This window comes from Globicephala melas, chromosome 7 (assembly GCF_963455315.2).
Source record: "Globicephala melas chromosome 7, mGloMel1.2, whole genome shotgun sequence".
Taxonomy (NCBI): Eukaryota; Metazoa; Chordata; class Mammalia; order Artiodactyla; family Delphinidae; genus Globicephala; species Globicephala melas.
Window position 1 is genome coordinate 77,585,960 of NC_083320.1, and position 14,930 is coordinate 77,600,889.

At 41.5% G+C, this 14,930-nt stretch overlaps 1 protein-coding gene across 10 annotated transcripts in view; it reads right to left on the reverse strand.

Moving 5' to 3' along the window:
• FMNL2 (formin like 2) overlaps positions 1-14,930 on the reverse strand; it is a 304,517-nt gene that overhangs the window by 88,652 nt on the left and 200,935 nt on the right. For all 10 annotated transcript variants that reach the window (XR_011377587.1, XM_060302448.1, XM_060302447.1 and 7 more), the window contains exons 3-5: positions 14,422-14,502; positions 9,473-9,549; positions 500-583 (exon numbers count right to left, since the gene is read on the reverse strand). Coding sequence is in view for 9 of the 10 variants with exons in the window: in XM_060302448.1 (XP_060158431.1) it covers positions 500-583; positions 9,473-9,549; positions 14,422-14,502 (242 nt within the window). In the remaining variant the exon portion in view is untranslated. The remainder of the gene's footprint in view (positions 1-499; positions 584-9,472; positions 9,550-14,421; positions 14,503-14,930) is intronic.

The window sequence follows — 14,930 nt, forward strand, 5'->3', positions numbered from 1 at the left end:
AAAGGGAAAACCTCTTGCTGACTCCGCTTCCTCCACTTCCACTGTGTTTGGTACCTACTTCTGCAATCATTTTCTCTGTATTTACTAGCACCTACAAATATACATATACAAGTTTGTTTTTTTTTTAAATAAAAAGGGAGTCATTCCTCCGTACTTTGCTTTATTCGCTCAACAATATATCATATACCTCTTCCAATAATTGCTAGAGTATTCTACCATATGGATATACATAACTTGAGCACTAAAGAAAGCACTTCTTTTTGAAATAAGCACTCCTCTAAGGGTGGTTTTACTCCCCTGTTTTATTTCTGCCTTAAAAGCATTTCTAACAACAATTATGAGATTTGCTTTTAGTTACTTGAATATAAACAAACCTCCTTAAACCTTACCACATCTGCTTCTGGGTGTCTCCCCTCAGTGTGGTACCTAATTTTACCACTGAGATGCAACTTCTGTGACCACATAAAATTTTAAAGGAAACAAGCCAAGTTTTACTTACGTTACTGCGTATTGTGCAAATGACAGATATTCTACTAGAACATCAAGACCTTTATTTTCTTCATTCAGAAACTCTCTGACCCATCTGTTCAAAAAAAAAAAAAAAATCATTGGCAAAGTTCATCGCATGCTCTACCATGAAAAGGACACAGTGAAAACTTGTTTTTTTCCACCAGAAACATTCACCGCCTGAAAGGAACTATGGAGTAAGGCCTAGACTATAACACATGAGGTAGGAGCTTTTAAATATGGCAACTAAGAAAACCATAATATTTCAGCATGAGCGACGAGGGGTCAAAAAGTGTACGAGTTTCTTCCTTGTATTTTACTGCTTAGGAGACTGACGATAACCTGTAAGGAACTTTCTGAAACAGGAACTTGCTAACTGTCCTTTTCTTCCACCATAATTGATCTGGAGCCTGCTTGTTTAAGGAGCCAAGACTGCACAGGGAATCAGGCAGACTAGGGACATGACAACATAACCACTGAAATCCAGTCCGGATTCCAAATCCACATTCAACTCCTTGGCACACTGAGCTGTAGAAAACACTCAACTAGCCAATGAGAGACCAGTGTTTATGGGCTTCTGGAAATTCAATAGGTATAATGACCTACTTAATTTTTTCCATTAATGTTAAAACCTTTTAAAAAGTCGCAGGCACCACACACCATCATCAAAGCCAAGGCGTGACAAATACCATGCTTCTTAAAATTCATTTTAAAATGATACCACTTTGCATTTGAATGGTGGATCTGAACGCAGTTCACTGAGAATGTTTACACGTTTTTATTTGTTCATAATAACACCTAGAAGATGGAGCAGAGTGGTCAGGTACTGAGGATAAACACCTGTTACCGCATGTCACAGATTTCCTCCAGGACATCCACCTTCAAAGAACATGTGATACCCCATCAAGCCTTCACTGGGTTGGAAGCTCCAAGAAGTAATAAGTAAAAAGCTGTGCTATTCTATCACAGAAGTGATCTTGGGGTACATCTGCCAACAGCAATGCAAAGTGGTTGCCTTCCTCCAGGAATACCAAGCCAACAAGGTCCACCAGCTATGCACACGATGGCTCCTACGGAAACCAGTTTTGACAGCTATTAGAACAACAGTGGGACAATTCTACCATGTGTCTTTAAGGATGAGCAGTCCCTTGAGGTTTCTGTCTTAAAGGAAGGAAAAAAACCTGGTGGATTCAGAACGCCTATTTTTAAAATTTTGTTTTTAGGGGGATTTTGTGGTGGTTGTTTGTTTTATCCTCCAGCTCATCCTTTCTTCTAGTCCTGTCATCTGCATAATGTAACCTCAGGTCTTCAGGAAGTTCCAGAAGACAGTAAGGTGGAAAAAGTAGATAGCTTGCCTCGTACTTCCCCCAAGTGCCTCAGGCAGGCTGTGACAAAACGTATGCACTTAACATAGCCATGTGTAAGTATATAACATTTAATCTAAAAGAGACCTAGGGAATTCCCTGGCCATCCAGTGGTTAGGATGCCGTGTTCTCACGGCCAAGGGCCCAGGTTCAATCCCTGGTCGGGGAACTAAGAACCCACAAACCGCGTGCCCCCCCCCTAAGAAAAAGAGAGAGACCTAAAGTGGAAACACTGGCAAAGAAAACACTACCTTTTGGGTCTCACGAAGTGGCTGTGTTATGAGAGCTGACCAGAACTAAGGGGATGGCTATTAGGAGAGGCTGAAGTTTCATTTCACCACCACCACATACACGCTCTCACAGCATCTACTTCTAGATCCTTATTTTCATTTGATTTATTTTAAATTACTCCCAATATGGCTAGGTCTCAGAAGACATTGGACATTTTTAAGTGTTGATAATTAAAAGCTTAGAAATGGTAAAAAAAAAAAAAAAAAATTTCCCTTTTAAAACTGGTAGGAGACTGAAGAAAGCTAGAACTCACTATCAAATCAGATGACTAGCTGTGCTCTTGAAATTCAAGCCTCTTAGCCTCTCTGAGGCCTCTCCATTGGTCAGATCTATGGGTTCTGACTGCATAATTTAAACTAGCCCTCCTTGGTGGCTGCACAAAACCACAGGGTCCAGATTTTTCAGAGCAATCTTGGTTTCACATATTCTGTCTCAGTGACCCATAAGAACACTCTAATTTAGGAGCTGAGAAAAACAGCCATTATAGTTCCTTCTGGTTGATTTTCCAGACACTGCCTCTAAAATGTAGAGATGGTCCATGACATCCTAAGGACCTGCTAGCACCTTCATCTCACTTAGTTTAGTCACAGACTGGAGAGAAGGCAAATGACTCATGGATATTAAAAAAAAAAAAAAAAAAAAAAAGAGGAAGGAAGGAAGAAAGACATGGTAGGAAATAGCCAAATACAGTCAGAGCTACATTTCTCTTGACTCAAAGTACTAATATGCATATATTTTCATGCAGTGATAAAACCTATTAATTGGCTTTTACTTCAATTTAGCACCCTTATCAGTGCCCCTGCCCTGACTTGCTGACTTTGAGTGAAAGCGCTTTAAAAATAAATTTCAGGACTTCCCTGGTGGAGCAGTGGTTAAGAATCCGCCTGCCAATGCAGGGAACACGGGTTCGAGCCCTGGTCCGGGAATATGCCACATGCCACGGAGCAACTAAGCCCGTGCGCCACAACTACTGAGCCTGCGCTCTAGAGCCTGTGCTCCGCAACAAGAGAAGCCATTGCAGTGAGAGGCCCACCCACCGCAACAAAGACCCAACACAGCCAAAAATAAAATAAATAAAAACTTACTTTTAAATTAATTCATTCATTAATTAATTTCAAAGTGAAAGTCAGGAGCCAGCTGCTCCGTTCCTAAAAAGTCAGCGACAGTGTAACACATCCTGCCTTTGAGAGGTTTAATTTCATTTTTAACCTCTTTTTCTAAGCTGTGAGATCTTCCCTGGGTCTCTGTTCTGGCCCAAACCCCTGCAGGTGGTTTAGAAAAGAATAAGATAGAGATCCATCACAGCTGACTACCTTACCCCCTTTGTCAAGTGGTATCAGGTTAGTAAAGTCATCTCAGCAAAAAGGCTATGGATTACAAGAAAAGAACAGCCTTCTCTTCTTGTCCTCTCAATCCCTATCCCTTCTTCACTTATGATATTCTGTATAGGAGAAAACAGAGGCGAGAGTGAACTTCTGTGGAAATCAAATAGGTAGAGATGAAAAAAGGGCAACTTTCCAAGCAGTATCTTTAATCTAAAGGCATAAAAAAATGGATGCCCCGTTCTGCAGATTTATGTACATGATCATGACATATCATAAATGGAGGGTTCCCAGAGTAGATTTCCATTTTCACCTCTGCGCATGCTACACACGCTTTAATATAGTGCCAATATGCAAACAGTTTCAAATTGGGTGATTACAAGTTTTGGAAAGTAGAATTATTTCTGACTCTGACAGCATGCATCACTTACTGAGTACCTCACAGATTTGATGTAATTACCATATGTTGTAAATTTGAATTTACGCAAATTCCAAATCAACTGCTTAGGAGCTGGAAGGCACAGTGATAATGAGAAATAGCTCTGGAAAAAAAAAACTTATTCAAGGAAGGGCTCTAAATGCAAGTGCCAAGAGTTACTGTTTTACTGTAGACAGGTCAAAGCTTTGTGTCCAAATTGCTATTGTTTTCTCTCTGCCTCCCAAATCTCAGAACCTCATTGTTCTCATCTAGAAAATAAAGTCTCAAAGGACATTACTGGCTTTAAATTTCTAAGATCAAACAACAAAACAGACCCGAGACACACAAGATGAATGGACAGATGGTGAATTCCCTCTGCCAGTTTCCTTTAGAGAGATACTACAGGCATCCGGTAGGAACTGCAGTTGCTGACAAATCATGAAAAAAAAATCACAAGAAGCGAGAGATAGAAGGTAAACATCACCCAAATTCATCATCAGCTACCAAATCTATTCTGTGAGACAGCATCTCAAACTGGTTCTCAAAATATAGCCCATGGACCACCAGGGGTCCCTGAAACCCTCTCAGGAGCCTGTGAAGTTAAACCTATTTTCATACAAATATTTAGTCGCTTTTGTCACTGTGCTGACACTTGCACTGATGGTACAAAAGAAATGTGAATGAAACTGCTACCACCAAACAAGACACCTTTTTACTGTATTCTTCACCCCAAGCACTCAGAAAGGGAAAAAAAGTCAGCTTCACTTAAACCTGTCCTTAGTGAAGTGCTAAAAATTACTGACTTTATTAAAGCTTGCTCCTTGAATATATGTCTTTTTAATTCTCTGTGTGACAAAATGGAAAGCCCACATATAGCACTTCTGCTGCCTGCCCAAGCACCACGGCCGTCTCGAGGAAAAACGCTGGTGCAATTGCTGGAGCTGCAAACTGACCCAGCCATTTTCTACATGGAATGTCCAATGACAGACACATTGTGGTTATTCTCTCTTGGGTATTTGGCAGATATTCTCAAAAGTGAATGAAGTGAGCCTGTCATTTTCAGGAAAACAACTGACAATATTTTTTGTCAATGATAAAATCTGAGCTTACAAACAAAAAAATTAGAATTCTGGAACACTTATATTTACCACCATGAGTCTGACAGCTTCCCAATACCTAAAGTAAATTCTGATGACACTGGTGACTATTAACAAATATGATTTTATATTGTAGAATAAAATGTGTTGATGTTTGAAAGATCAGGATAACTCAGTGAAACAATATATTTTAAATGATTTTTTCATGATGTTAAAAAGTATTCATGGGTAGAAATACCCATTCAAAGTGAAAGACAGCACAATGGATTTTAGTATCGACATAACAGAACACAAACGCTCACTGATTCGGTTTCAGATTCTATCAATACATTGCAACTAACGTTAAGAAATTACACCTTTAAGTTTTGGTGTGATACCAAAAAATAGCCACAATTGTCTGAAATGGTTACTTAAAAACTCTTCATTTTTCCAAGTGTGTATCTGTGTAAGGCCAGGTTTTCTTCCTATACATCAACCAAAACACATCATAACAAATTGAATGCAGACAAAGATGTGAGAATCCAGCTGCCTTCTATTAGTGAGACAGTAAAAAGATTTGTAAACGTGTAAATCAATGCCACCCTTGTCACTAAATTTTTTTTGCTTTGGAAAATAGTTATTTTTCATGAAATATGTTATTTGTGCTATATTATGTTTATTATTTTATATTTATATATTTACATTAAATATTTATTGTTAAATAAATATTAAATTTTATTAAATAAGCATATCTAAAATTTCTTAGTTTAAATTTCCAATATGGTAACATTAATAGCTAAAACCCACATAAAAACTTACTGGGGCTCAAAATAATTTAAGACAGTAAAGGAGTCCTGAAATCAAAAAATTTAAGAACTGCTGGTTTAGATAACAGGCTTTAGATTTGGACATCTCCAGGTCCAAACCTCAGTGCTTCTCAATTGTGTGGACTTGAGCAAGATATTTAATTGCGGACTCTCAGTTTCCTCATCTGTAAAACGGAGGTTCAGAGGAAAAGGGCAATAATAAAAAGATTTCTGTAAGAAATAATACATTTAACTTACCAAATACAGTGCTTAGTAACAAATACAGTGCTTAAGAAATGACTAAATGATTATGATCTTGAGGACTTCCAAAAAGCACCATCTAAGGATGAATTAATCGTAGGGTAGCTTGAGGCACACATATATGTGTTAAACCCCAGAGAAGACACTCACTGCACATTCCCCAGCATCTTCCTCCTTCTACAGATCTCCTCCTCTCCTTGCCAACTTGCACCTCCTGCGTGTCACCTCACGCCCATTCTTCTCATCTCCCCCACCGAGATACAGTGAAGCAAGCACCTTTCAGGACGTCTATGACCTTGCACTCAGGATGAAAAGTAATTTTCCATCATAATAGGCAGTTTTACTCAAATGACCTACCTGCAAGGAGAGTGAGCCTACACCTCAGTTTCATGGACTAACATCCACCAATCTATCCCAACCGCCAGCACCTCTGGAATCTTACCACCCCATATCCAAGACATCCCAACGCCCGTCTCCCAGTAGAGCAGAGCCAAGTCAATGTGCTCTAACAGTGCTCAGCTCCCTTCAAGGGTATTTCAAGTCATTGCAAGGGCTTCGATTAGTCATAATCCAATTCTCCTCGACTGTTATAGTTCCTAAGAGTAAGTGAATGAGATTATTTCTAGTCCAATCCTTATTTCAATTTGGCTCCCCCCCAAAATTAATTATCTTTCTCACGAGACTGTTCCATTTATAGTTTTAGGCTGACCCTTTTGCTTGACAAAGCTGTAGCTTGGAATGTTACTTCAGCAAAGCCCCAGATTTTAACCTTGGAATGCAAGCATATGCCAAAAATAATTTTTTTAAGAGAAGTAGACTTTAAATATAATTCTTCCTTTTAATTTCTGAAAATCATAAACTCCTAGGTAACAGGGTCCTTTTAGACAGAGAAGGTAACATTCTCTGCATGGATTTCCTTAGGGATATATTACACAACACTGTCCAATAATTATTACATTTAATATTATTTTCAACAAGCATAACAACAAATAACAGCTATCATATATTGAGAGTAATTACTATGTATTAAACCCTATATTAGGTCTTTCATAAGTTATCTCATTTAATCCTTACAACATTCCTATTAGATAAGTATTATTATTCTCATTTTATAGATGAGAAGTTAACTTAGGTCACATGATAAATACAGAGAGTTTATGTAACTTACTTAAGTCAAATAACTGATAAGGGGGCATGGCAAAAATATGAGCCAAGATCGCTCTTTCCCTAAGGAAAATGGGCACCCAATTACCTTTCTAATATAGTGCCCCAAAGAGTGCAATAAAAATCTAAGGATTCCCTATGCAGCACCTTGCACTCCCAGAATTCCTCACTGTACTAATTGATTACTTTCACATTATTTAGTAATTCTTCAGAAGTTTTCCCAATCAAATACGGTCAAGCCAGTTAGTTTCCATCAAGCAAAGTCCCGTTCAGGTTTGGGTTTTCAGGACAAGCAAATCAGGTCACAATCCTGGTGTGTGTTTTCACTCCGTATAAGGTTATGCCAATAATTGGTTTCAGACAATCAGACAATGCACTTTCATGAACTTTTGTGCTGCTAAAGCCAACGCTTTCCAAGTGTCTCACATAGATAGTAGACAAGGGGAAACTTCAGCTGGTGAAGATGAAAGAAATGCAAGAATCTTTCAACATGCCTAGAGTATCCTAAACAACAAACCACTCCAACTGCTTGCAGATTTGCACTGGCTTCCACCCAACCAGACCTCTTCTACTCAGCCAACTTTATATTGGAAATGATCGTCTTGCCTTGGTATTTGATGGTCAATTTCACATTATTTCAGCAATGCTTAAAGAAATGCTTTCTGACAGTTTGTAGAAATCCTGGCTGCAGCTCATGCCACCATTTTCAGTCAAGAAGAAGTGCCAACAGTACGGGGTTGGACGCTACCAAACGGAATCTAGCTCCTGATCCACAAATATTGGAAAGCATTTGAATTTCCTAAGCTTCGGATGCCCAGCTATATTAAATCACCAACACTTTCACCCCCCAATAGGCAAGCCTCGTTGTTTTGATCCCAGAGTCCCGATTATCTTATTTCCTTTCAAGGAAAGAGCTGCCAGATTAGGCTAGATAAGAAAAAGAACATCGCATTTTGAACAAAACGTCTGGCTGGCTCTACAGCTGTAGACTTTGTGGAAGTCTCTCACCTTCTCTGGTCCTTAATTCTTTTAATTTGTAAAACGAGGGTCTAGGCAATCCTAAATTTCTCTTCCACTTCTATTTTCATGACACTCTGATCCACTGTTCTATAGCCCATTTTCTGGGACAAGGGTGATTATCAACCTTAGGTTAGAATCAGTTCATCTTCCAAATATTTCATTCTCAAGGTGCCAAACGTGAAATTATCCTTAAGGAAATGAATATTCTCACTCAGGCTATGGAGCTATAAATTAACCTTGCATTTCTATGACTTAAAAAAGCTTATTCTGAAATAACTGCAGAAAATAACCATTTGAATGGCTTATACCAAACATACTCAGAAGTAGAAGTAAACTGCTACTTAGGTAATTATTTTACAAAGACGCTGAAAAACAAAAATGTAATATATATGTAAAACTTCATTTCCAATAGACCTATCACAGGGGAAAATTCTAAAAGATCTAAAGTCTACAGTCTTTCCCTTGCAAATCTCAAAGAATCAAAATCCAGAGGGGTTAAATGATTGCCAGATGTTAAACAGGTACTTTAGGAAGAATTGAAGGTATATAATAAAATACTGACATCATTCTGCCTTAGAGTGAAACCATCTTATTTGAAGGTACTGTACAATTCTGATTATCTCAGGAGGGAGGGAGTGTGTAATGAAGTTGTACTTGGCTTGAGGCAAAGCAACCATGCTGTTGTATGAAAAACTCTTCGAAATGCTTAGTGCAGAGATTCCCCAAACTTTACTTTCCAGTGTGGATTTAAATTTCATGGTCCTGAAATTTGGGGATGTAGGAAGAAGAGACTCAGAATGAAGTATCTAAACGCAAGGGGGTATGTCAAGTGACACCACTCCAGCTTCTGTCCCCTTCTGGCCAGGGAATTGAGAAAAGAATGAAGCAGCTTCAAGTAACCAGGTCAAAGACCTCCAGGGCAGGCTTCAAGACCTTCCAGGATCTCAGTCTACATGACTTGGGGGTTCCTGACTTCCCAGGGAATCACTATACACACACCATCACTGCATGCAAGCAGAGAACTTTACAATTAGTATGAACATCCCAAATCAAGGACTGTCTGTCCTGCTTCTGATTCTTGCACAGTGAGCAATTCAAGAACAAAAACAAAGGTTCCACCCATCTAAACCTCAGTCTCAACTTATAACGAACAGCAAGGAAGCTTAATTCTTTGGATATGATTCAGTCACTTTGTAAAGTGTCCAAAAGCTTTAGAGCTAAAATGTTCAGTGGGCACACTTACCCAATATGGTTGGTTCTTAAAGAAATTTCCAGTTCTCTTAGCACTTGTGTGGACTCTTGAACACGCCGTCTGAATTTCTATAATTCAAGAACACATACTCTCACAAAACATATTTTAGCAAGTGCTATAACTGCAGCTTACTTGTAATAAGTTTAACAGAATATGAAAATATCTCTGCTTCTAAAGTGGGCTTCTCACACATTTCTTTTTGCAAAGCACACAAATTTTTCTCATCGTAACAGTCAGCTTATGTGAAAGGACTGGGGAAAATGACTTATTTCATATACTAAGTGTCTCTGAGTAAGTAGCTTATTTTTTTCCCTACCCCACAATACAACAATACTCACTGACATACCTATGCTGGGGTCCCTAAAATCACCCGTTTCAATGATTCGCTAGGGCTCACAGGACTCAGCATACAGTTGTTCTTGCCGCTAGGATTTATTACATCAAAAAGATGCAAGGTGTAATCAGCTAAAGGAAAAGGTGCATGGGGTGAAGTCCAGAGGAAACCAGATACAAGCTTCCAAGAGGATTCGCCCATAGGAGTCATAAATGACAATATTCGTGAAATGCTGTCAACCAGGGAAGCTCATTAGACACTTAGTGGCTGGGGTTTTTACTGGCTCATCACTTGAGCACTCTCTGCCTAGCACATACCAAAAGTGCAGCCTCCCAAAAGGAAAACCGGCATTCCGCATAAACCATGTAGTTGGCATCAACAGTTTGGGCACAGTGAGTCATTATTAACAGGGAATTCTGGGAACTCTCCCGAAATCCAGGTCCCCAGTTGCCAACCAAGAGCCAAACTTGCAAGCAGGCCTAAGGTGGCAGTCTCATACCTACTATGCTTGTTCTCTTCTGACACCTCCCTTCTACTTGAGGAATGTCCTTCCTCATTCCCCTGCCTATCAAAATGCCACGTGTCCTTCCAGAACTCCCTCAGGTCTCCCTTGCCCCAATGAATCCTCCTCTGATAGTAAATGTACTCATTTCTCTATCCTCTCAACTCCAAATAATCTCCAAGGGATCACTGGGTTGCACTGCAAGTGAGTTCTTTGGAACACAATTTCCTACAAAAATATTTCTTTACAGTCACTAAAGTCTTAGGCCAGTCTGGAAGAAGGCCATTTGATGTGCAATGCCTTCTGAGAGGCGTTCTATGCTCTCTGTGCTAGAGACCCAAACCACCTTCAGGTTACACTGTTTTCAGGAAAAGCCTTTGAGAATCCTGGCTCAGGATATTAGGGATCCTTCTCCTCTGCTCCCATGACTGCAGAAGGAACAGGGTCATCCAGCTCCAAAGACAAAGGCATCCAAGGACAGGAAGGACAGGAGGAAGGTTAGAAAGGAGAATTCCGGGATGTGGGGAAAGGAGAGCCCTGCCACAGGCAGGCCCGGGTGCCCCAGGGAAGACTGGACCCCTGCTCAACACTGACGGGTTCCTGCTACCCTCTTCCCTTCTGAAGACCCTTTACTTCTCCACCAGCTGCTTCTCACCAGAGCAAAAAGTCTGTTTCCCCGACTGCCACTCCTGAAGCACCCAAAGACCTTCTCAGGTGTATAGCATCCACAATATGTGAAATAAAAGCATCCCTGATGCCATGAAAAAAGAGAGCCACCCCCTCTTTTGTCAAGAAAGGCTTAAGAAACAACAGAGTCATCCATAGGTTGGAGGGACATCCAAACCCAGTGCTTCCTAGAGAGCCTTCCGGCAACGAGGACTGCCAATGAGGTAGGGTCTATGGCCGCACAGCTGAGGAAACCATTTCCAGGTGTGCTGGATGCTCCAGAGGAGCCAGTCCCATGTCAGAGTCACAAGTCTTGGGCTGTCTGCACATGTGGCCTTTAGGAAACGACTCAGCATTCCTAGCTACGCATTATGCATAGTTCTGATTCGTTCCCTGCTGCCTGTGCTGGTTCCCTAACTGAGCCTTATGCTTCCTCAGGGCAAGGTCATCCCTCACATACACTGTGAGCTACAAGGGCACCCAGTGTAGCACGGAGGACCTAACAGTGTGAAAGAGGATCTGCAGAAGGACTAAGAGGCATGTATCAAAACAAAATAACTCAAAACACTGAGATAAGAGAGGCGACAACAATAGCAGATAACAGTTATTAGGCATTTGCTACGAGGCACTACACTTTTGCAACCGCAGGAAAACTGAGGTAGAACTAAACTGACTTCGCCCTGTATTCTATTCTCTTGGCAACCGTTTGAATTTCAGCTGGTGGACTTTGGACCGCAGAGAAATCTTGGCATCCACTTCCCTAACACATAAACAAGGGCTGCCAACACTCTGCACTTGTACAACGCACCCAGAATGCTTTAAAACACTTCAAAGGGAAATCGTGCGACTGTGGGAACCAGCGAACAAGAGCCGGGTACCACTTCTTAGCAGCGTTCACCCTTCCCCCAGCCCTCTCTGTACACGGCAGGCCCAGGGAGGAGCCCACGGAGACAGCTGAGCCCTGGAGACCTGTATAATAGGGTTTCTTTCACAACTGCAGGGCCCACAGAGGACCAGACTCCTTTCTTCATGGCCTGTCGCCTCTCCCTATGCCAGACATGAGCACATCCCCCCAAAGCACAGACTGAGAGCCTCCTGGTATTAAATAAGGAGACTGGTTTGGAGAGATATCTAATTTAGGCTCTTCCTTCCCTGCCCTACAGGGTTTCACTTAAAACTACTTAGAAGAAAATCGAAATAGAAGATGCTTCAGAAATTTTTTAGAAGACAGCAAATTAAGTATCTTCAATTCAATGTGAACAAAAGATTAATGAATGAAGTGCTTGAGGACTCCAGATGCAGTTAAGGGTAAACTGCTCAGCTTAGACTGTCTGGCTAAAATGGAAAGGCTGATTGGAAATCTCTTTCTCCCTGACTCTAATTCAGCTGAGAATCGTAAACTCATTTTAACTGCAAGCCATGCCTTACTCCAAGCAAAATCTCCTTTTTTCCAGGCTTTAAGCAGGACAGTTATGGTGAGTGGAACAGATCATTTCCTACTGCCAGCTCCTGACAGAACTCTTACTAAAGCAGGGATGGTTGATCCAACATCCATTTTATTTTCTTCTGAAAGCTGAATGACTGATCTTGAAATGTGAGGCTCAGGCCAAACACGGCCATTCAGGTGAATACACTCGGGTAGGGCAGAGATTTCAGGAACGAAGGTCAGCCAAGACAGACATCCTCTGTCTTGGGCCTCTTTATGAAGTTATTTGCGAGGAAGCAAAACACTTTCTGAGCAGCTGATTTGTTGTTTTTTTTCATCTTACATTCCCAGGAATAATTGTTCCGAGGAAGAACTGGGACTTGGCCAGGAAGAATCCACCTCTTCTCTCCAACCATCTTCGTCCCCATGGGGCTTGAGGCTGGAGTCTAAGAAGCGCTCTCTAGGAGTTTACGTATTTTCCTTTTTTAAAGAATTTGACAAATGTTGAGATAACTGTCAGGGGCTGGGACACTGAGTATACTCTCAGTCTTGTGTACGAATACGGCATTTCTGCCAGACTCAGCTCGGGACGAGTGTGCCTAATCCTGGGTCTGGGCTGTCCAGCCAGAAGGTTTACGAGTTGGGGGATTTCTGAAAATATTCCTCATACAGAATCTTGCTGCCCCTGTGCAAAAGAAATAGTCTTTTTTTTTTTTTTCTGGGTTGTGTTTTATGTATATGGGTATGCCTTCCTTTAACCCTCTCTAATGTGATGAAATTGAAAGGTGCTGTATCCTTGGGGAGGGGGACAAGAAAGAAACTAAGAATTAAGCAGCTGTCTCACTTAGCAGGCCTGACAGAAGCTCTTTTAAAAAAAGAAATGTGTGTGCCGTAGTTATGAGGAGGGTATTAGGATACTTTGATAGGTACATTCTTAGAAGAGGAGGCTATGTCATATATGGCGCCTAGGCGACAGCAAAGGTCCACAACCCATTTGCATCATCACTCCTAGACTTTATTTCCGCTTGTCTGCATAGTAACTACAGGACAAAGGGCCAGGAAACATCCAAAAGGAAATAATAGTTGTTCTCCTTTACTTGATTTCTTTCAGCGGGGGGTGGGCACAGTGTTTAGAATGTAAGCAGAAGATGCAGAAAAAGGAGCTTAAAAAATATATCTCAGAGCCAAGAGCCCTGGAAATAGGAGCTAACTAGGAAAACTGTGCCTTTCTGCTCTCATGAGTCACACACTGAAACAACAGAGGGAATTCAGCTCAAGATATTTCCAGGGCAGCCTTGAAAGCAGGAGCTGTGGAAGGTCAACCGAAAAACAAGTGCTGTCTGGTGACTAGCCCTTTATCCATCTTGAGCAAGGGCGGCTCTGCCCTGAGACATCCCAGGACTGATCCAGGCCCCAGGGCTGTGCCAGGCTACATGCTTTACCACAAGGCATCAGTTTAAACCAATTGTGTGGCTGCACAAAGCAGGGCTTGTTTGTAAAAGGAGAGAGTCCGCTGAGAATGGAATCAGCTATTCTCTCCTTACCTTCTTGGGGCCAGGGGCACGGCTGGGGCGGGGGAAGCCGCTAAAAGCATCAACACAGGATGTGAGTGCACAGCTGGGATGACAAAGCCCCAGTGATTTTTCAAGGTCTCTGGAAATGCACCAAGGCATGAAAGACAAGTATTCCCTTTGCTAGGCCTGTTTTTCTGGGGGCCTGAACACCTCTGGACTGAACCTACCACCCTGTGTAACTGCAAATGGCAGCAACTCAATAACCATCAGAGGTACATGACTCCCAACTCAGGAAAGTACTTTTAAACACATTCTCAAGCCAGGATGGCCTTTTTCTTTGTCTTTTCATGTTGTCCAGCTCCAACAACTCCAAGGTTGTTTTCCCAGAGGCTCTGGCAGAGGCTATAATGGAGAGGAAGGAAGGTCTCCTCCAGGGCAGGAGGATTCTGCCTGCTAATGAGGAAGCAACAACACAAAGTGGAAACAAATCCATCTTACCTTCCGGGTTACAGCTGGATCCAGATAGCCTTTGAGCTTTTGAATATAAGTATGGGGAGGGTTCTTCACCTGGAATCGTTCCTGCAGGAAGCATGAAAGTAAAGTAAAAGCATGAAAGCTCTGAAGGCATGACGGTCAGCCATATTCACACAGATTTATACTGCTGACCCAAAGCCAAAACGTACCTGCCGCATGACCATAGCCCTGCAAAGAGTCACTGGTTTTGAATCTTTACAGTAGATGTTCTTATCCCCTCCCTCTTTGCCTACGAGGAAACTGAAACTCAGAGCAGATCAGTTCTTTCCTAAGATGATGCAGCAAGTCAGGGGTACAAGTAGATTCAAACCCATGTTTGCCCAACTCTAGAGTCTGACCTGCTTTCTCGGTGGGGCTCTGCAGCTCTCTTTCTCAGAATAATGTTCTGCCCAACCTGTGTTCAGGGACCTCTTTTAGCAGGTCTTCCATCTATTGCATATTCTTTGAATATCTTCAGTGTTGGCAAATCTTTT